Source organism: Canis aureus, chromosome 33 (genome assembly GCF_053574225.1).
Source record: "Canis aureus isolate CA01 chromosome 33, VMU_Caureus_v.1.0, whole genome shotgun sequence".
Classification (NCBI taxonomy): Eukaryota; Metazoa; Chordata; class Mammalia; order Carnivora; family Canidae; genus Canis; species Canis aureus.
Genome location: NC_135643.1, coordinates 24,793,085 through 24,815,212, shown reverse-complemented (window position 1 = coordinate 24,815,212; position 22,128 = coordinate 24,793,085). Strand labels below are relative to the sequence as shown.

At 37.8% G+C, this 22,128-nt stretch overlaps 1 protein-coding gene and 1 long non-coding RNA gene across 7 annotated transcripts in view; one reads left to right on the top strand and one right to left on the bottom strand.

The window, feature by feature from the left end:
- LOC144303792 (uncharacterized) overlaps window positions 1-6,013 on the bottom strand; it is a 29,981-nt gene extending 23,968 nt beyond the window's left edge. Inside the window, exon 1 of the long non-coding RNA XR_013370767.1 lies at window positions 5,344-6,013. This is a non-coding gene — a long non-coding RNA (uncharacterized LOC144303792). The remainder of the gene's footprint in view (window positions 1-5,343) is intronic.
- CENPE (centromere protein E) overlaps window positions 1-22,128 on the top strand; it is an 89,325-nt gene that overhangs the window by 57,713 nt on the left and 9,484 nt on the right. For 4 of the 6 annotated variants that reach the window (XM_077882175.1, XM_077882174.1, XM_077882177.1 and 1 more), the window contains 6 exons: window positions 961-1,179; window positions 3,210-3,407; window positions 4,102-4,305; window positions 6,152-6,370; window positions 8,525-8,710; window positions 15,516-15,628. In XM_077882175.1, coding sequence (XP_077738301.1) covers window positions 961-1,179; window positions 3,210-3,407; window positions 4,102-4,305; window positions 6,152-6,370; window positions 8,525-8,710; window positions 15,516-15,628 — 1,139 coding nt within the window. Of the gene's footprint in view, window positions 1-960; window positions 1,180-2,681; window positions 3,169-3,209; window positions 3,408-4,101; window positions 4,306-6,151; window positions 6,371-7,396; window positions 7,530-8,524; window positions 8,711-15,515; window positions 15,629-22,128 lie in introns of those variants that run through there. The other 2 variants (XM_077882178.1, XM_077882179.1) reach the window with 2 other exon arrangements.

Below are 22,128 nucleotides of genomic sequence, written 5' to 3'. Positions count from 1 at the left end.
AATTTGAACTATTGTGTTCTTCCACCTATACAATAACCAGTGTCCCCTGCATGGCCTCTAGTCTTTTTGAGCTTATAGGCCAGGCTTATTTAGTGTCTACCATTTGTATTAATACCAGGTGCCTTACCTCATGAGATACTCTTTATTGTTCCACTTACAGAGAAACTGAGGAGAGGAAGTTTAGTAGTTGCCCAAGGTCACATTAGCTAGTAGGTTGGTAGTCAGGATTTGAAATCAGGTGTAAGTTTAAAACTTGACTACAGAAACATTTTTATAAATAAAATTTTATTTCCCTTAAGCCATAATGTCTGTATTTTATAGATTACATAGATACAGGTATCATATAATAATTATTTTCCCCTAAAAACTCCATGGCAGTTACCATAGTCTTCATTTTGTAGTTGGAAAATGGTTCAGTGAGTTCCCTAGATAGAGCCTGAACTCTAACTCTGATAAAAAGTTAGAAAACTGAAATGCTAGGCAGATAAATAGAAATGTGTAAAGAGGCTGCACCAAGCAGGCAAACAGCTATTGGATTCTTTGTCACTTGTTTTACCTACAAACTCACACTGCCTACTGTAAACATGAGCCAGGATTCGGTCTTGAATTGTAATAGGTACTAGTTTGAATTCACTCAAATTTGTCTTCACTCTTTGTAGGTGGTCATTTAAATCATGAATGCAAAAAACTAAAAATGTATCAAAATGGTAACAGTAGTGGTTTCTGGGTTTGTTATATTTAAGTCTTTAAAATTTTCACAGTAATCATACATTATTACTATAATCCAAAATCAACAATGAACGTTTCTTTTTTTTTCTTTCTTTTTTTTTTTTTTTTTTTTTTTTTTAGCACAAAGGTCTTAATTTGTTTCTGTACTACGGAAAATGTTAAAGCATAAATTTTGTTACAATTCTAGGACAAGGACTATTGTTAAACTGAATGATTTCTAATTTTTCTTAGGAGCTTCTGAAGAGATACTCAGAGATGTATAATCATTATGAGTGCTTAACTAGACTATCCCTTGACTTGGAGAAAGAAATTGAAACCCAAAAAGAGCTTTCAGTTACAATAAAAGCAAACCTCTCACTTCCACATTCACAAATCAAACAAATTGAAAAACTTCTCGCTGTAAACCAAAGATGTTCAATGGAATTCCACAGAATCATCAAGAGATTTCAGGTATCACCTTTTTTAGGAAAAGCTTTTAAATATTGCTATAAATTTTAGTTTTAACATCAGTATATTTAGGTCCTACTTTGGGAGTTGGCAAATTTGCTACTTAGTATATTTGCTACTGAATTAAAGGTTATGTGTATCTCAGTATGTGCAAGATCCACTGTACATCTAGGATCTGTTCATTCACCAAAACTTGAGCTCTACCTGTGAGCCTAGATATCATCATGGTGCTTAAGAGACAGATAGCATTAACATCTCAGGTATCTCCCAATCTAGTGCATGAAGCAAACATAGAACCAGGTAGTAAGTATTGTGATAGAAGCAGGTGCAGGTTGTATGACATACCAGATAAAGAGTTACAGAAAACGAGATCACAGTCGAAGCTGGACTCAAACAGTAATGCTTGGAGTTCATTTTGCAGATGATGGGGAGCCACTAGGCAGTTATTTTCAGTGGTGGCAAGAGATGATCAGATTACCATCTTAGCTGCTTAACTATAGAAAAGCAGTGAGTTTCCTTGCAGCAGCGGCAGCTCCTGAGCAGGGTTGAACTAATAAACTAATGGTAACCAAATGGGAAAAAAAAAAAAAGAAAGAAAGAAAGAAAGAAAGAAAAGCAATGAGTTTGTGGCAGAGAGAAGAGACAAGAGGCAGTATAATTTATAGTGGTCCACATGAGATAGGTGACCATACTACTAGAAAAGGATTTATAGGCATAGGTAGGATAAAAGAAATTAAATATTCAGCAATTTAAAATAATAGGTTCATGTGATTGATAGTGGAGGTAAAGGGGGAGACATTTAGATTGAGTGCCAGAATTTGGGTGTAGCCAGGTTTGTGCCATTAACTGACAAAAAAGAAAGAGAAACAAGGCAGATGAGGGCAGGAGAAGAGATCAGGTGTTTAGTTTCAGATGTTGTAAGGTAGAAATACCCATGATGGAGCATTCAAGAAGAGAAACCAAGTAGGCACTTAGTTGTGAGTCTGAGGTTTGTCAGGACTAAAGATAAAGGTATGAACTTATCAGCATGGAGATGCTAGATAATACAATATGTATGATAGGGCCACCCAGAAAGCATAACAGAAAAATAAGAGCCTTCGGATAAGAAGAGAACTCTAGAAAAGATCAATTTTCAAGAGCCAGTAGCAGAAAAGAGAGCAACACAGGGCTTTGAGGTTGGAAATGTCAAAGAGGCAAGAGAAAAATGAAGCAAAAGTGCCATTGCTCAAGTCAGTGGCGGACAGCATGTCAAAGATGAGGTGGTCAAGACAGACAGATTCTTCAAACAGCCAGAATATGAACTGAAGAGATGCCCTTAATTTGTTGATAATAGACTTTATTGTTGACCTTTGTCAGAGTGATTTTAATTGAGTGGTTAGGGAAAAGCCAAATTATAAGAGGTTAAGGAAGAGTGGAAAATTGAAGAAGTAGGGAGCTGGTGTCTGTCTTTCCTAGGTAGATTGCCTCTCAGGTCCTGATATTTTTCCACAAATCTTGGCAATCAGATACCCAGAATTTATCCAGGAGGTCTGTGGAACATAATGGCATTCAAATTGTCACCTTGATGTCATACATCTAACTAACTACATGTGAGAAACACATCTTGAGGCTGGCATACCCACATTGGCCACCCAGTCAAGGTAGGAGGAAATTGAAAATGAATCTCAGGCATCTAGCTGGGAAGTCTGTGTGATTGGTAGTATAATTAACTGAAAAATGAGAAGAGAAAAGGAAGTTTATAGGGAAAGAGATTATGTTACATTGTAACAGCAAATCTGAGGTAATTGTGGGACATCCATGAAGTGTATCCAGTAGGGAATCCGAAATAAGGAACTCGAAGTCTGGAAGTTATTCTCCCAAGATACTGAGGAGAAAATTAGGGATAGAGAAATGTTCTTTCCTGCTTCCTCAGCTTACCAGACGATATAGATAAAAGATGCCATCCCACTTCTTAGTCCTGAGTACTCAAAACTTCCTCTAAATGTGTTGTTAAAAGGTTCATTTCCCAATCTGTTTAATGTTTTTCTTAAAAGTACGTATTAAGCCAGATTACAAAGATAAAGGAAGAACAACATGAATCCATAAATAAATTAGAAGTGGTTTTTATTGATGAAGTGGAAAAGCACAATGAACTGGTAATTAAAATACAGCACCTTCAACAAGATTTTAATGTACCATCTGGAGAATTAACGGACCTCAAATTGAGCCAGAAGATGGATCTACGTATTGAGGTATAAGTTATTTCAAATGATTTAGATTTTTTTAAGCCTTTTTATCATATAGAGAAGGTACGTTTTCATGGGCTTGGAGCCATTTTCATATTCCAAAAATTAAAAATAGCTTGCATGCTGACTGCTGGCCAGATGTAGAGAGTGCCACGTAATGGACTAGGTGGCCTCCTTTTAGGACTCCGCAGATACAGAAAAATAGATTTAGTACCAACAAGCAGGAATTCATAGAATCCCAGAATAAGTTTCCAAATGCTTTCTAAAACATCCTAGATCTATGGTTGGGAATCAGGAACATTTTTATTATAACTCCACATGGATTATCTGGCTTTCACCCAGCAGTGTGAGGCTGGCAAACAGTTACCAACATGCATACAAGGCCTGGGTGCACAGAAAAGCTACATGCCGAAGCATTTCACATACTGTGATTATTTGTCACATAGTTTTGAGTTTTCAATTCTAACAGGCAGAATTTGTAGACATTCCTTACATAGCCTGTACAGGCAGATTTTTATGATTGGAACAAGGTTGTAAATTAGAATTCTATTTCTAATACAATTAAAATAAATTAGAATTATTTCAAAATATTAAGAATGAGAGTTCAGTAAGGTATTTTCCCCTTTTTATGATATTTGTATGCTATTTAGATAAAAACTTTCTTAATGTCCAGACAACTCAATACTTATTTTTCAAACAGGAAATTCTCAAAGATCTTTCAGAAAATGATTTCCACTTACTAAAGACTGAATTTCAACAAGTGCTAAGTAATAGGAGAGAAATAACCCAGTTTTTGGAAGAATGGTTGAATACTCATTTTGATATAGAAAAGCTTAAAAATGGCATCCAGAAAGAAAATGATAATATTTGTCAAGTGAATAACTTCTATAATAACAAAATAATTGTAAGTAGTGATTTTTATATGCTACCTCATTCTTCTTGTTGTTTGCTCTAGTTTCTCTACCTTTTTCTTATAAAGGACTTCGAGCAACTTAATCTTAAGTATGCTTCTTTAATTTATTTGTATATACTTTATTTTGTTATTTGAAAATGAAACGAGAAAAAATTGGGTAAAACATGTTCTTCCTCTAACATGTTATAATTTAAAATATCAACTTAGACTTGTAAAGAAGACAAAATCTTGGGATATAATAATCAGTTTCCACTTACAGAATCTTGAATTATCTTTCTCAATTCTCTCTGCTTCTGTAGGGATTAAGTCTTTTCTCCAAGTAGCCTCAGATAGGGTAAGATACGAGCCTATTTCAGGGCTACAGACAGCTGCTGTGTGGTCTTTCCATAGAAAACTTGTCTAGTGACTTTACTGAGATGTTATTTTCATCTCGGTGACCTTATGCACTCACTGGTCCTTCAACTCTGAGGTTCAGAGATGTGGTTTGTATCTTCATTCCCAAAGTGACTGGCAGAGTGTACAGATTCATAAGAACCAACACTGCTTAGGACCAGTTTGTTAATTTGTTTTACTTTGCACTGATCAGAATATTCATTCTGCTCTCTGAAGTATCCTGGTAAAATATGCAGTGGTCAGAAAGTTGTGTGTTGTATCATGCAGCTGGAGGAAAGGGAACTAGATCAATATTATAGCTTCTAAGATTGGTTTTATGTTTCATATGTTTGCGTAGGTCTTTTTTGAGACTTTAACTTCATCTGGAAACTATACTTAAATCACACTGAAATGCAGATAATATTTTCAAAATATGTTTTCTTCTGGATGTTCCCATTTGTTGACTACCTCAAGCTAGCAAAATAGTAAACGAGATGCCTCAAAAAAAAAAAAATATATATATATATATATAAAGTCCACAATCAGTAGAGAAAAGCATCAAAACCAATATTTGGATAAGATAATTGCCATGTATAATCAGGGTTTTTCTTGTAATATCGAAGGCCTACTTGTGAGGTAGAAAGTAGGGATACCTACTGTGCGGATGAGTGGATATGTGTAGATATATGGCTTCTTCCAGCACCTTGAAAATAGGAATTGATAACTTCATCTGGTATGAGCGCAGTAGTCTAGAACAAAGGAGAGTCCAGGATGCCAGCAAGAACACAACTAATTTAGCATCCAAGTCTGATAGAAGTGCCTTAAAGATGTAGATAAGACCAATAAGGCATTAATGATGAGAGCAAAGAGAATATCCCATAAGAATTAGAAGTAAAAAGATGCTATAGGAGTAATTTCAGAATATGCCTTCAATATAAAGTATTAATTGACTGTTACTCCCTGCACAGAAATACAAGATTTTCAGATTCATTATAAAAGTCAGTGAATTCTTTTCCCTGTAAACACTGAGGTTTGAACTGAAGCAGGAAAATAGATTGCTGTTAAGTTTATTGGATATGCTCTGCCATTACATGTCAGTTAATGTTTGTATATGACATTATAAATGTCATAATACACATAAGGACTTTAACCTGCACAGTTGTGCAGATTTCCTCTTCATGTTACGACTGATCTAATAAAGTGAGATTTATCATCTTGCAAATCAATGTAAATCCTCTCCAATCCTTATTCTCCTTTTATTCTCATCATCAACATCCAGCATCTTCTGAAATTTCAGGAACTGATGCAAACCACAAAGAATGTTCACATTCTTTTAAAGTACTGCTCTAGAATGTTCTAAATAATGAATTTCAGCATATGCGTTGCCCTAGAATTCTAGTAGTTTTCATAGTATTTTTACATGTAGTTGATTTTAGTGTTATAATGGTGTTTTACTATTTAATAGGCTATAATGAATGAATCTACAGAGTTTGAGGAAAGATATGCCATCATAGCCAAAGAATGGGAACGTGACCTGAATTCAGTGAAAGAGAAAAATGAACAACTATTTAAAAACTATCAAACTTTGAAGCTCACCCGGACGTCTGGTATCCCGGTAAATTCTGCCACAGAAGACAATAAGAATCTTCATGTTACATCAGGAGCCACACAACTAACCACAGAGGTATGTGATTTCTTATAAGATGCTTTTCAGTTTGCAGATTGATCAGAGTTAAAATGTATTTTATATAATATTTCAGAACAAAATTATAGTACCAAATGTATTAGGAAATATGGACAACGTTAGTGTGTGTGATGGGCTTATTTTTTAAATATAGTTTTATTGTGGCTATCACTCAAATAACTACAGAACTGTATACTATATGACATCTTCCCTTTGAATTATAAAACATAAGTAACTCATAACTTAATTTGATTAAGAGATACATACACCTCTTAAGGTGCCATTACAGTACATTATAAATTTCTTTGATCATGAACTGTAATCTGTGTCTATTTATAGAAGTAGCTTAAGGGAAAGAATAGTCCAGCTCTTCTCTATCATCAGAGTCTTTAATATTGGTTAATGTTCTATCAAAATTAAAATGGAAGAGGTTAAAAATATAACAAATGCCTTGCAGATTAGCCTGTATCCAAGAATCAATACCTTATTCTAATGATTCACTTATTTCATCAACTAGCCTTACTTGGGAATCTGTGAAGCAAATATGCTATTTTATTTTGTTAGCACACAAAATGACTTAGTGAAGAACCGAAGAGTAAATTACAATTTATCATTTTTACCAAAGTAAATACAATAAAACATCAACCACTAGTTTAGTAATCAATTACCAGTGGAAACTAGAAGATCACTAGTACAGTTTATTGGTTTGCTAATCCCTACAGATTTGCTAGCTGGAGGAGACAAAAGTAGCAGAAATATTAAACCTATCTACCAAAGCAAAAAGGAAACAGAAGGAAATTCCATCTCCAACGATCCCACGAAATACCTTATCCGATAATTATCATTTGCTAGGAGTTTGGTAATTATGCCAAATTAGAGTAGCACAGCATAATTTGGTAATGATAACGGAAATAGTCAAATAGAGCAGTGGACCAGAGTAGAGATTCAGCAGCAGTATACTCAAGTAAGGATGAGAACTGATAATGTCAATAGCCTAAAGAGGATTTACGTAATATTTGATTCCAGACAACCAGTTAGCCACCTGGAAAAAAATAAATCTGGATTCCTCACTCATTTAAACAAAAATAAACTCTGCTTTGGCCAAAAAGAAACAGACGTTTTCTAGGAAAACCTGTATATGTGTGTAGGTCAGTAATCTTGTAAATATGAAACAATTTGGGTATTTGGGGGACACCTGTGTGGTTCAGTTGGTTACGTGCCTGCCTTCGGCCCAGGTCATGATCTCAGGGTCCTGGGATGGAGCTCCTCATCTGGCTCCCTGCTTCTCCCTCTTCTCCCCCCACCCCCAACACACTCCTGTTCATTCTCTCGTGTGCGCGCATGCAAAAAACAAGTAAATCTTTTTATAAATAAATTCAGGTATTTTTATACTTGCAAAAAAAAAAAAAAAACTGGAAATAACCTAGATGTTCATTAGTGGTTGATGGGTTAACTAATTTATAGTACAACCAAGAAACTAAGTATGTATCCATGAAGACAAAAAGGTGGAGACATTTATATGTGTTGGTCATGGAAAGATCTGGAAAATACATTGTCAAGTTAAAAAAAAACTGTATACTCAGTATGTTCCTACTTGTGTATATGGCTGTTTTTATAACTATAGATTTCACAAATGCTCAGATAGGCCTAGAAAGTTTCTAGAAGGATACAGTTGAAAGAGTTTAGTAGTGGTTGCTGCAGGGTCAGCTGACATTCTGAGATGGGGAAACTTACCCTTCATTATATGCCTTTGAATTTTTCTATATACTTGTATTTTTTAATTTAAAAACCAGGTAATAAAAATAAAGGGAAAGATATACTATGTACATTTCTTAAAGAGTCAGTTAACAAGTGTGCTTTAAGTGATGTTAATTTAAAATGTTAATTTAAAATGTTAGTGCTTAACACTGCACTAACCATAAATAAAATAAGCACTAAACCTTATATTATAAAATTTGGGTCTTTTTTAATCCAAAAATCATCAGCTTCTAATAAAGAAAACAATACATGTGTAAATTGAGTGACATTTGGTTTCTCTTCTATTCTTTGTTAATGCAGTCTGAAACATTAATATCTATAGATGATCATCTTTGTCTTAAACTTATATATACTGTGATTCTGGCACACCTTATATATGTGTGCTTTCTCTAACAGAAAATTCAGGAGCTGGAAGCTTCACTGCATGAAGCTAAAGAAAGTGCTTTGCACAAGGAAAACAAGATTGTAAAGATGCAGAAAGAACTTGAGATGACTAATGACATCATAGCAAAACTTCAGTCGCAAGTTAATGAATCAAATAAATGCCTTGAAAAAACAAAAGAAAGGATCCAATTACTTCAGGTAACTTAACGAACTCATTCTATAATAACAAGGTTTTTTTTTTTCCTTTTACTGTTGAAATGGAGGATAATTTGGGTGTCTGAACTTTGAACTTCCTATTACCTATGTACACGTGAAGTTCAGTACTCAATCTTTTAAAAAGCAAGTGGAAATTGAGAAATGAAATGCATGTAAAATATTTCCATATAAAATTATTATTTTTATATTCCTAGAAAAATTATTTTGTAAAAGATATATAAAGATTATTCTTTATAGTTTAAAATGTAATTTTCTTTTTCAAAAAAACCCCACTTATCTAAATATTTATTAAGTAAATTTTAAAATCCTTTATTTTTTTTATTTTTTATTTTTTAAAGATTTTATTTACTTATTCACAAGAGACACAGACAGATGGAGAAGCAGGCTCCATGCAGGGAACCCGATGTGGGACTTGATCCCAGGTCCCCAGGATCATGCCTTGGGCTGAAGGTGATGCTAAACCCCCTGAGCCACCCAAGCTGCCCCCTGTTGTTTTTTTTTTTTTTTTTAATTTAATCCCATTAGTAAGTCCCACCTGGTAGCCTGTGGCCTGACTCTGACCTGTTTAGGAAAGCTTGTCTTTGAACTTGATTGCCGTTAAACAAGTCACCTTCATTCATCACATCTTTACCACTTTTTTTTTTTTAAAGCCCCAGCCCTTCCCACACTTCCGTTGCTTGAGCCTGACCCCTAATAAGCACTTAAGTTTGCTATCTCTTCATTTCAGTTAAAATTAGGAGCAAGTCAAGAATGTCTGCTCCTTTCATCATTTTAACATTGTTCTGAAAGTTCTGATTCATTCAATAAGACATGAAACAGAGAGGCAATAAAAAACAATCTTGTAAAAAAAAAAAAAAATCTTGTTAAATGTAAAGCTAAAAGCCATGAAAATCAATTGGAAAGCTCTAGAATTTTTGAGAGAAATCATTTAATATGTCAAATCACATTTTTATTCAGTCAAGATACATATCTGTTGAATATCTGGCATATGTTGGTCATTGCTCTAGATGTCATGTGTACAGCAATGGAAAGAAATAAAAGTCCCTCCTTCCTTCAAGGAGCTTACATTCTGGTTTAGGAAGACAGAAAATAAGCAAGTACATATTTGTGTCAGATGGTGAAAATGCAGTAGGAAAATATTAAGCGAGACGAGGGGTATATGGGTACTGGGTGGATGTGAGGGCATGAGGGAAGCAGACATGATCTTATAAAGGGGAGCTGACGAAAGCCACACCACTGAGGTTTCTTGAAGGGATGCGTGAGCTATGTGGTAGCAGAAGAGCCTTCTTAGCAAAGGAAATCGCAAATAGTGCAGGTATGTTTAAGAAACAAAGCCCATGTCTCCTGAGCAGAGTGAGCAAGGGGACAGAAGTGGGAAATAAGGTGAGAAGTAGCAGAGAGTCCAGTCATAAAGGGTCTCACAGGCTGTTGTAAGAACTTTGGTTTTTATTTTGAGTAAGATGGGAAGTCATCAGATGATTTTGGCAAAAGGTTATGATGGTCCGATTAAATTTCTTAAAAGATGCCCTTTGAAAATAGAATCCAGGAGGGTGTGTTTGTTAATCTGACATACCAACTGCTACAACAAAGGGAACCAAACTGCAACAACTCAAACAAGAGGGAGCTTTATTTCTCTATCTCCTATAAAAGTGTGAATTCCAGGTTGGCAGATGGCTCCACAGGCTCACTTCCCTCCTGTTTTTCTGCCACCCCCTCAGGTGCTGTTTTCATCTGCATGGTTAAAGCCAAGTTGTTAACTGTCCATGCCCTGGTTCATAGGAAAGGGACAGATAGAAAAGTTAAAAATCATCTTAAAACCTCTACTCTTAAAGGCTCTGGCCCAGAAATGGGACACATCCCTTCCTCCCATATTTCTTGGAGTCAGAGATGATTCCAGAGTTTTTGGCCTGAACATCAGGAAGGATGGACTTGCCATTTATGGAGATGGGAAAGATTGTCAGAAGAGCAAGTTTGAAACCATGAGAGCTGAATCAGAACTAAGTTTTGGACATATTGATTTTGAAATGGGTACTAGGGACATCCAACTTGAGATATGACTAAAGCAGTTGTATACTTAAGTCTAAGAGAGCTCTAGACTTGTGGTGTAAGTTTGGGGAATTGTCAGTATATAAGTCATGAGATTGGATGAAGGCATGAGCATAATGCGGAAGAGATAAGGAGTAACCAAAGGATACCAAGGTGGAGTAGCCAGTAAGTTGGGCAGGGGCAGTACAGCATAGAGTGCAAAACAGTGGTTACAGTTTCTTCATGTAAGTAAAAGTATTTCAAGAAAGGAAGTAAGCAACAGATTTCTTCACATTCTGTCTGGATTGATACAGGCATCTATGGAGACAGATATATTTTTGCTGTATACCAGGAATAACTATTTCTGGGTTTTGGCATTATATAACACCTATGGGGAAAGAAAGCAAAATATAGGGTATTCATAAAATCTTTATACAGTTTGAGTTTTCTTTCATTTGCTTTTCGGTATTACTATAAACATTCTATAAAATGCAACAATGTGGGCAGCCAAGGTGGTTCAGCAGTTTGGCGCGGTCTTCAGCCCAGGGCCTGATCCTGGAGACCCTGGATCGAGTCCTGGAGACCCCGGATCGAGTCCCACGTCGGGCTCCTTGCATGGGGCCTGCTTCTCCCTCTGCCTGTGTCTCTGTCTCTCTGTCTCTCATGAATAAATAAAACATTTTTTAAAAATACAACAATGTATTTAACTCAAGACTTGACATAAGAAAAAACTTTTGTTTAACCTATTCACCATTATTTGAAAACATCTTGGCTATAACTGTCCCAATATAATAAATAATGTAGGGTTTGTTAATTGAATAGAGAAGAAAATAATTTGAACAAATGAATCATTAACAATTTTGTTTAAATATTGATACATTTCCTCTGTTATATCATTACAAATTGTTTATATCAAGTAGCAGTGAATTGATCAAAACTTTAAACTGTGCTGGAAAGGCATCTGCCTTCTGCTCAGGTTATGATCTCTCACCGGGGGTTCTGGGATCAGCCTGAGTCAGTTTCCCTGCTCAGCAGGGAGTCTATTTCTTCCACTCCTTCTGCCTCTGCCTCCCCACTCATGCTTGCTCTCTCACTCTCAAATAAATAGATAAAATCTTCAAAAATAAATAAATTGCACTAGAACTTTATGGACATCCTGCATGATGAGAAAAAGATTTTGCCATTATTTATAATGGACACAAAATCTAAAGATGTTTGAATGACTAACCTTAACAAAAAAAGTGAGGGCAAAGGATGTGAAAAGAAAAAAAAAATTAAAAAGAAATAGAACATGTGGTTTTATAAAAAACACATCATTTCCTAGGTTGGAATCTAAAAACTATATGACCCTAAGTTTTTCCCAAATTAATTCATAAATTTCATGTCATTCAAATCAGAATTTCAAAGAAATTCTTTTTCCAGTAGAGCCACAAAAGTTTAACAACTGAATCCATCCAAGCTGCAGATGATAAAATAGGTGATGTTAACCAAGAAATTCGTTTTCTGTCTTTTCAGACAGTAAAACTGTTTAAGATCATCAATGTTTCTTGAGTGTAATTTTGGCCATGTGTTTGAAATACGGAATTCTCTTGTCTTTCATTTCTAATTCAGTATTTTCTATTTTGATTTATTTTACCTAAGAATGTTTTAAACAATTTTAAATATGACTGATTTATTTTATTATACTGTGGCAAAAAACAAAAACAAAAAACAGTAATTTCTGCATTTCTAGAATATTTTGAAATTTCCTTTTTGGTGTCATAAATGGATACCTTTTATTTATTTTGAGAGTTCTTTGAATTTTTTTTTTAATTTATTTATGATAGAGAGAGAGAGAGAGAGGCAGAGACACACAGGCAGAGGGAGAAGCAGGCTCCATGCCGGGAGCCCGAAGTGGGACTCGATCCCAGGACTCCAGGATCGCGCCCTGCGCCAAACACAGGCGCTAAACCGCTGAGCCACCTAGGGATCCCCTTCTTTGAACTTTGAAAATAATATGTAGACAGATAGTTCAATGGAAGAGAATAGAGAGTTTATAAATAGGTCCACACAAATGCAGCCAACTGATCCTTAACAGAAGAGCAAAGGCAATTCAGTAGAGAAGGATAGTCTGTCTTAACTAATGATGCTGGAACTGGTCTTCCACAAACAAAAAAATCTTGACACAGACTTTCTATATTCCACAAAAATTAACTCGGTTGATCAAAAATCTAAGTGTAAAACACAAAACTGGAAAATCCCCAGAAGATGAGATAGAAAATCTAGGTGACCATGGGTTTGGTCATGACTTTTTAGATACAACACCAAAAACACTATCCGTAAAAGAAAAAAAAAACTTGGTAAGTTAAACTCCATTTAAGTTAAAAATACCTGGGACGCTGGAGTGGCTCCGTGGTTGAGCATCTGCCTTTGTCTCAGGTCATGATCCTGGGGTCCTAGGGCAGAGTCCCACAAAGAACTCTTAACAGTGATCACAAAAACAAGCCGATTAAAAACTAGGCAACAGATCTGACCAGACACCCCACCTAAGATGATATACATGTGACAAGTATATGAAAAGAATCTCAGCATCATATGTTATGAGAATTACAAAATACCACTACATAACCTGCGATACTTCAACATGCCATAATGGCTAAAATCCAAAACCACACTAAATGCTGGTGAGGAGGTGGAGCAGTAGGAACTCTCATTCATTGCCAGTAGGACTGCAAATGGGACAGCCAGTTTGAAAGGGAGTTTGGCAGTTTCTTACAAAATTACAATACTCCAGCCAGTCATATGCTCAGAGAGTCCCTGATATCAGCACCTGATTGAGAAGGTGGGGTTGAAGTGGTGCTGTGACTGAGCAGACAGTGGGCTCCTCCAAGAATGGGCTTCTCTTACCCAGTCATCGACCTCCTTAAGCTGAGCATTTACCATTTATGGAAGTTTTGCACCTCTTTAGTCTGCTAGCCATGGTGTGCATGTAAATGTACAGCGGTTGGGAATAAACCCAACCCCCATAGAAACCCTATTTACCTGGAGGAATAAAGAGAACTCTCTGGGTCCCTATTTAGATGGGTTTTATTTTTTGTAATTCTAATTCTCCATCGTATGGCTGTGGTACAGCAATAAAAAGAAATGAGTGATTTATTCAGTAATGATAAGAAATGAGCTATCGAGCCATAAAAAGATATGGATAAACCTTAAATGCACACTTAATTAAAAGAAGCCAATCTGAAAAGACTTCGTAATCTGTGATTCCAACTGTATGACATTCTGAAAAAGGCAAAACTATGACAATAAAAAGATCAAGGCTCGCCAATGATCCAAAAGGGGTAAGAGAGGGAAGGATGAGTAGGTGGAGCAGGAGACTTTTAAGACTGCAAAACTATTCTGTAGGATATAGTAATGATGAACACATGTCATTAGATATTTGTCAAAATTCATATAATGTACAATAGGAACAGTAAACTCTAAGGCAGCCTGAAATGTATATTGCCTCATCATTTGTAACAAATCATACTAATATGTGATGTTAATAATAAGGGAAATAGGTGGGGGGGGGAGGGAGATGGAGCATATGGAACTCTGTACTCTGCTCAGTTTTTCTATAAACCTAAAGTTGCTCTAAAAAATAAAAATCTATTTATAAAAAAAGAGCCTAAATATATGTAAGTATGGGGGCACCTAGATGGCTTAGTCAGTTAAGTGTCTGCTTTCTGCTCAGGTCATGATCTCGGAGTCCTGGGATGGGAGCCCGGATATCTGCTCAGTGGGGAGTCAGCTCCTCCCTCCCTCTGTCCCTCCTCCTTTCCACTTGTGCTCTGCTCTCAAATAGATAAAATCTTTAAAAGAAATAAAACTCAAAAGTTTTTTTAAAAACTAATAAATACATGTAAATATGTATTTGCATAGGATTTTTGATTATCTAGGAGAAAGTAGATACATTTACAGCACTGGATTTAACCATCTTTTAGTCCAAATATCACAACAACACTTTATAATACTCTATACCTTGAATTCAGTTCCAGTTTGGTATTTATATTGCTATTCTGACTTTTTGTTGTTGTTTCATTTTCCTGATTTACTTTGTCTACTCCTTATTTTCAACTTTTCTGTTTCATTTTGTTTCTCTCTCTCTCTCTCTTTCTCTCTCTCTTTTTTTTTTATGATAGTCACAGAGAGAGAGAGAGGGGCAGAGACACAGGCAGAGGGAGAAGCAGGCTCCATCCACCGGGAGCCCGATGTGGGACTCGATCCCGGGTCTCCAGGATCGCGCCCTGGGCCAAGGGCAGGCGCCAAACCGCTGTGCCACCCAGGGATCCCCTTGTTTCTCATTTTTAATTGAAAAAAAAGTCTTTTAAGAACTGAAAGTCAGGGCAGCCCCGGTGGCGCAGCGGTTTAGTGCCTCCTGCAGCCCAGGGTGTGATCCTGGAGACTTGGGATCAGGTCCCACGTTGGGCTCCCTACGTGGAGCCTGCTTCTCCCTCCGCCTGTGACTCTGCCTCTCTCTCTCTCTCTATGAATAAATAAATAAAATCTTTAAAAAAAAAACAAAAAAACCTGAAAGTCTTATGTTCTTAATTATACCTTCCAATAGTTTCATGTATACCTCACATCAGATATCTACTTGTTATTCATTTTAGGGTTAAATTTTGTGCCTTTTTGCTTTTCATATGTTTGGAATTTGCTGTTTTAAAATGTTCCTACCAAATAAGGTAGTTAACAGCTCTTTAAAAGTGTTCTGGAATTATTTTTCTTTTCCCTAAAAATTTAGGATAAAGTTGCTTTAGGAGCTAAGCCCTATAAAGAAGAAATTGAAGATCTCAAGATGAAACTGGTGAAAATGGATCTAGAAAAGAAGAAGAATGCCAAAGAGTTTGAAAAAGAGTATGTCTAACTGAACACGACTTTAATAGCTTAAGTTTCCCTTCTAAATTATATAAAATTTTTTGCTTTGGTTAACGTTTTAAAATAACTTCTTAAACTAAATACAAACATCCACAGATTTTAAACTTGTTAAATTCTTACTACATATGCAAAGTTTTTAAAAATAAGCATAGTTCTGGTCAATTACTAACACACCATGTTTTTTGATGATGATTTTTTTTTTTTTTGATGATTCTTGCTGTCTTCTATAAACAGCTTAAAACTGGCCTTTTTTATGCTTGAAGATGAATAATAATAACATATATATATATACACACACACACACATCTGTGTGTGCTTGGCAGTTCAACTAAGATTTCTGTTGGCTCTCATAATTTAATTTGTTCTTCCTGTTGTGTTTTTATGTAAAATCGTATTTCCTTTTAAATTATGGTACCTAGTACCCAAAAGCATAACCTCTTTTTATTTATTTATATATACTACTATACATCATGGCATGCCTAAAGTTCTTTATGATCTAATCTGATGAAAGAACATTAAACAGAGTCAGGGACAATGAATTAGAAATATAATATTGCCACTTATTATTATATCACTTTACATACAGGCAGTTTAATCTCTCTGGTCTTTATATTCATAATCAGTTAGGATAGGTTTGTAGTAGAGGATTTCTTAAGATTCCTTCTGACTCCTGATGCTTTTTGTTCTTCCTATAAATATTTAACCGTGATACCAAATTTGCCCGGAAAGCACTCAAGCTTCCCACATTCCATTAAGAAGACTATTGGTGGGGGGGAGGGGCAAGATGGCGGAGGAGTAGGGTCTCCAAATCACCTGTCTCCACCAAACTACCTAGAAAACCTTCAAATTATCCTGAAAATCTATGAATTCGGCCTGAGATTTAAAGAGAGAACAGCTGAACGCTACAGTGAGAAGAATTCGCGCTTCTATCAAGGTAGGAAGACGGGGAAAAAGAAATAAAGGAACAAAGGCCTCCAAGGGGGAGGGGCCCGCGAGGAGCCGGGCTGAGGCCGGGGCGAGTGTCCCCAGGACAGGAGAGCCCCGTCCCGGAGGAGCAGGAGCTGCACCGACCTTCCCGGGCGGAAAGGGGCTCGTGGGGAGTTGGAGCAGGACCAGGAGGGCGAGGAGGCCCTCGGGCTCCCGGGGACAGTAACAGCAACTGCGCGCCCAGGAGAGTGCGCCGAGCTCCCTAAGGGCTGCAGCGCGCACGGCGGGACCGGAGCAGCTCGGAGGGGCTCGGGCGGCGGCTCCGCGGAGGGGGCTGCGGGGCCCCGGGAGCAGCTCGGAGGGGCTCGGGCAGAGGAAGAGGCTCCGTGCGGAGGGGGCTGCGCGGTTCCAGGAGCAGCTCGGAGGGGCTCGGGCGGCAGCTCCGCGGAGGGGGTTGCGCGGCCCGGGAGCGCGAATCCACCAGCGCAGGCTTCGGAGCACAGGGCGCCGGGACACAGCCCAGGATCCCGCCTCCCCCGGGACAGGCAGAGGCCGGGAGGGCCCAGGACAGCGAGGACGCTCCTGCCCCAGCTGAGCACATCAGCGGCCCCGCCCCGGAGCCTCCAGGCCCTGCAGACGGAGTTCCTGCCGGAGCTGAATCCAGGTTTCCAGAGCTGCCCCGCCACTGGGGCTGTTCCTCCTGCGGCCTCACGGGGTAAACACCCCCGACTGAGCCCTGCACCAGGCAGGGGCACAGCAGCTCCCCCAACTGCTAACACCTGAGAATCAGCACAACAGGCCCCTCCCCCAGAACACCAGCTAGACGGACAACCTCCAGGAGAAGCCAAGGGACTTAAAGAACACAGAATCAGAAGATACTCCCCCGTGGTTCTTTTTTTGTTTGTTTGTTTTTGTTTTTGTTTTTGTTTTGTTTTGCTTTTTGATTTGTTTCCTTCCCCCACCCCCTTTTTTTCTCCTTTCTTTTTCTTTCTCTTTTTCTTCTTTTTTTTTTTTTTTTTCGTTTTTTTTTCTTTTTCTTCCCTTTTTTTTTCTCTTTCTCTTTTCTTTCCTTCTTTCTCTCCTCTCTTTTTCTCTTTTTCCCAATACAACTCGCTTTTGGCCACTCTGCACTGAGCAAAATGACTAGAAGGAAAACCTCACCTCAAAAGAAAGAATCAGAAACAGTCCTCTCTCCCACAGAGTTACAAAATCTGGATTACAATTCAATGTCAGAAAGCCAATTCAGAAGCACTATTATACAGCTACTGGTGGCTCTAGAAAAAAGTATAAAGGACTCAAGAGACTTCATGACTGCAGAATTTAGAGCTAATCAGGCAGAAATTAAAAACCAATTGAATGAGATGCAATCCAAACTAGAAGTCCTAACGACGAGGGTTAACGAGGTGGAAGAACGAGTGAGTGACCTAGAAGACAAGTTGACAGCAAAGAGGGAAACTGAGGAAAAAAGAGACAAACAATTAAAAGACCATGAAGATAGATTAAGGGAAATAAACGACAGCCTGAGGAAGAAAAACCTACGTTTAATTGGGGTTCCCGAGGGCGCCGAAAGGGACAGAGGGCCAGAATATGTATTTGAACAAATTCTAGCTGAAAACTTTCCTAATCTGGGAAGGGAAACAGGCATTCAGATCCAGGAAATAGAGAGATCCCCCCCTAAAATCAATAAAAACCGTTCAACACCTCGACATTTAATTGTGAAGCTTGCAAATTCCAAAGATAAGGAGAAGATCCTTAAAGCAGCAAGAGACAAGAAATCCCTGACTTTTATGGGGAGGAGTATTAGGGTAACAGCAGACCTCTCCACAGAGACCTGGCAGGCCAGAAAGGGCTGGCAGGATATATTCAGGGTCCTAAATGAAAAGAACATGCAACCAAGAATACTTTATCCAGCAAGGCTCTCATTCAAAATGGAAGGAGAGATAAAGAGCTTCCAAGACAGGCAGCAACTAAAAGAATATGTGACCTCCAAACCAGCTCTGCAAGAAATTTTAAGGGGGCCTCTTAAAATTCCCCTTTAAGAAGAAGTTCAGTGGAACAGTCCACAAAAACAAAGACTGAATAGATATCATGATGACACTAAACTCATATCTCTCAATAGTAACTCTGAATGTGAACGGGCTTAATGACCCCATCAAAAGGCGCAGGGTTTCAGACTGGATAAAAAAGCAGGACCCATCTATTTGCTGTCTACAAGAGACTCATTTTAGACAGAAGGACACCTACAGCCTGAAAATAAAAGGTTGGAGAACCATTTACCATTCGAATGGTCCTCAAAAGAAAGCAGGGGTAGCCATCCTTATATCAGATAAACTAAAATTTACCCCAAAGACTGTAGTGAGAGATGAAGAGGGACACTATATCATACTTAAAGGATCTATTCAACAAGAGGACTTAACAATCCTCAATATATATGCTCCGAATGTGGGAGCTGCCAAATATATAAATCAATTATTAACCAAAGTGAAGAAATACTTAGATAATAATACACTTATACTTGGTGACTTCAATCTAGCTCTTTCTATACTCGATAGGTCTTCTAAGCAAAACATCTCCAAAGAAACGAGAGCTTTAAATGATACACTGGACCAGATGGATTTCACAGATATCTACAGAACTTTACATCCAAACTCAACTGAATACACATTCTTCTCAAGCGCACATGGAACTTTCTCCAGAATAGACCACATATTGGGTCACAAATCGGGTCTGAACCGATACCAAAAGATTGGGATTGTCCCCTGCATATTCTCGGACCATAATGCCTTGAAATTAGAACTAAATCACAACAAGAAGTTTGGAAGGACCTCAAACACATGGAGGTTAAGGACCATCCTGCTAAAAGATAAAAGGGTCAACCAGGAAATTAAGGAAGAATTAAAAAGATTCATGGAAACTAATGAGAATGAAGATACAACCGTTCAAAATATTTGGGATGCAGCAAAAGCAGTCCTAAGGGGGAAATACATCGCAATACAAGCATCCATTCAAAAACTGGAAAGAACTCAAATACAAAAGCTAACCTTACACATAAAGGAGCTAGAGAAAAAACAGCAAATAGATCCTACACCCAAGAGAAGAAGGGAGCTAATAAAGATTCGAGCAGAACTCAACGAAATCGAGACCAGAAAAACTGTGGAACAGATCAACAGAACCAGGAGTTGGTTCTTTGAAAGAATTAATAAGATAGATAAACCATTAGCCAGCCTTATTAAAAAGAAGAGAGAGAAGACTCAAATTAATAAAATCATGAATGAGAAAGGAGAGATCACTACCAACACCAAGGAAATACAAACGATTTTAAAAACCTATTATGAACAGCTATACGCCAATAAATTAGGCAATCTAGAAGAAATGGACGCATTCCTGGAAAGCCACAAACTACCAAAACTGGAACAGGAAGAAATAGAAAACCTGAACAGGCCAATAACCAGGGAGGAAATTGAAGCAGTCATCAAAAACCTCCCAAGACACAAGAGTCCAGGGCCAGATGGCTTCCCAGGAGAATTTTATCAAACGTTTAAAGAAGAAATCATACCTATTCTCCTAAAGCTGTTTGGAAAGATAGAAAGAGATGGAGTACTTCCAAATTCGTTCTATGAAGCCAGCATCACCTTAATTCCAAAGCCAGACAAAGACCCCGCCAAAAAGGAGAATTACAGACCAATATCCCTGATGAACATGGATGCAAAAATTCTCAACAAGATACTGGCCAATAGGATCCAACAGTACATTAAGAAAATTATTCACCATGACCAAGTAGGATTTATCCCTGGGACACAAGGCTGGTTCAACACCCGTAAAACAATCAATGTGATTCATCATATCAGCAAGAGAAAAACCAAGAACCATATGATCCTCTCATTGGATGCAGAGAAAGCATTTGACAAAATACAGCATCCATTCCTGATCAAAACTCTTCAGAGTGTAGGGATAGAGGGAACATTCCTCGACATCTTAAAAGCCATCTATGAAAAGCCCACAGCAAATATCATTCTCAATGGGGAAGCACTGGGAGCCTTTCCCCTAAGATCAGGAACAAGACAGGGATGTCCACTCTCACCACTGCTATTCAACATAGTACTGGAAGTCCTAGCCTCAGCAATCAGACAACAAAAAGACATTAAAGGCATTCAAATTGGCAAAGAAGAAGTCAAACTCTCCCTCTTCGCCGATGACATGATACTCTACATAGAAAACCCAAAAGTCTCCACCCCAAGATTGCTAGAACTCATACAGCAATTCGGTAGCGTGGCAGGATACAAAATCAATGCCCAGAAGTCAGTGGCATTTCTATACACTAACAATGAGACTGAAGAAAGAGAAATTAAGGAGTCAATCCCATTTACAATTGCACCCAAAAGCATAAGATACCTAGGAATAAACCTCACCAAAGATGTAAAGGATCTATACCCTCAAAACTATAGAACACTTCTGAAAGAAATTGAGGAAGACACAAAGAGATGGAAAAATATTCCATGCTCATGGATTGGCAGAATTAATATTGTGAAAATGTCAATGTTACCCAGGGCAATATACACGTTTAATGCAATCCCTATCAAAATACCATGGACTTTCTTCGGAGAGTTAGAACAAATTATTTTAAGATTTGTGTGGAATCAGAAAAGACCCCGAATAGCCAGGGGAATTTTAAAAAAGAAAACCATATCTGGGGGCATCACAATGCCAGATTTCAGGTTGTACTACAAAGCTGTGGTCATCAAGACAGTGTGGTACTGGCACAAAAACAGACACATAGATCAGTGGAACAGAATAGAGAATCCAGAAGTGGACCCTGAACTTTATGGGCAACTAATATTCGATAAAGGAGGAAAGACTATCCATTGGAAGAAAGACAGTCTCTTCAATAAATGGTGCTGGGAAAATTGGACATCCACATGCAGAAGAATGAAACTAGACCACTCTCTTTCACCATACACAAAGATAAACTCAAAATGGATGAAAGATCTAAATGTGAGACAAGATTCCATCAAAATCCTAGAGAAGAACACAGGCAACACCCTTTTTGAACTCGGCCATAGTAACTTCTTGCAAGATACATCCACGAAGGCAAAAGAAACAAAAGCAAAAATGAACTATTGGGACTTCATCAAGATAAGAAGCTTTTGCACAGCAAAGGATACAGTCAACAAAACTCAAAGACAACCTACAGAATGGGAGAAGATATTTGCAAATGACATATCAGATAAAGGGCTAGTTTCCAAGATCTATAAAGAACTTATTAAACTCAACACCAAAGAAACAAACAATCCAATCATGAAATGGGCAAAAGACATGAACAGAAATCTCACAGAAGAAGACATAGACATGGCCAACATGCACATGAGAAAATGCTCTGCATCACTTGCCATCAGGGAAATACAAATCAAAACCACAATGAGATACCACCTCACACCAGTGAGAATGGGAAAAATTAACAAGGCAGGAAACAACAAATGTTGGAGAGGATGTGGAGAAAAGGGAACCCTCTTACACTGTTGGTGGGAATGTGAACTGGTGCAGCCACTGTGGAA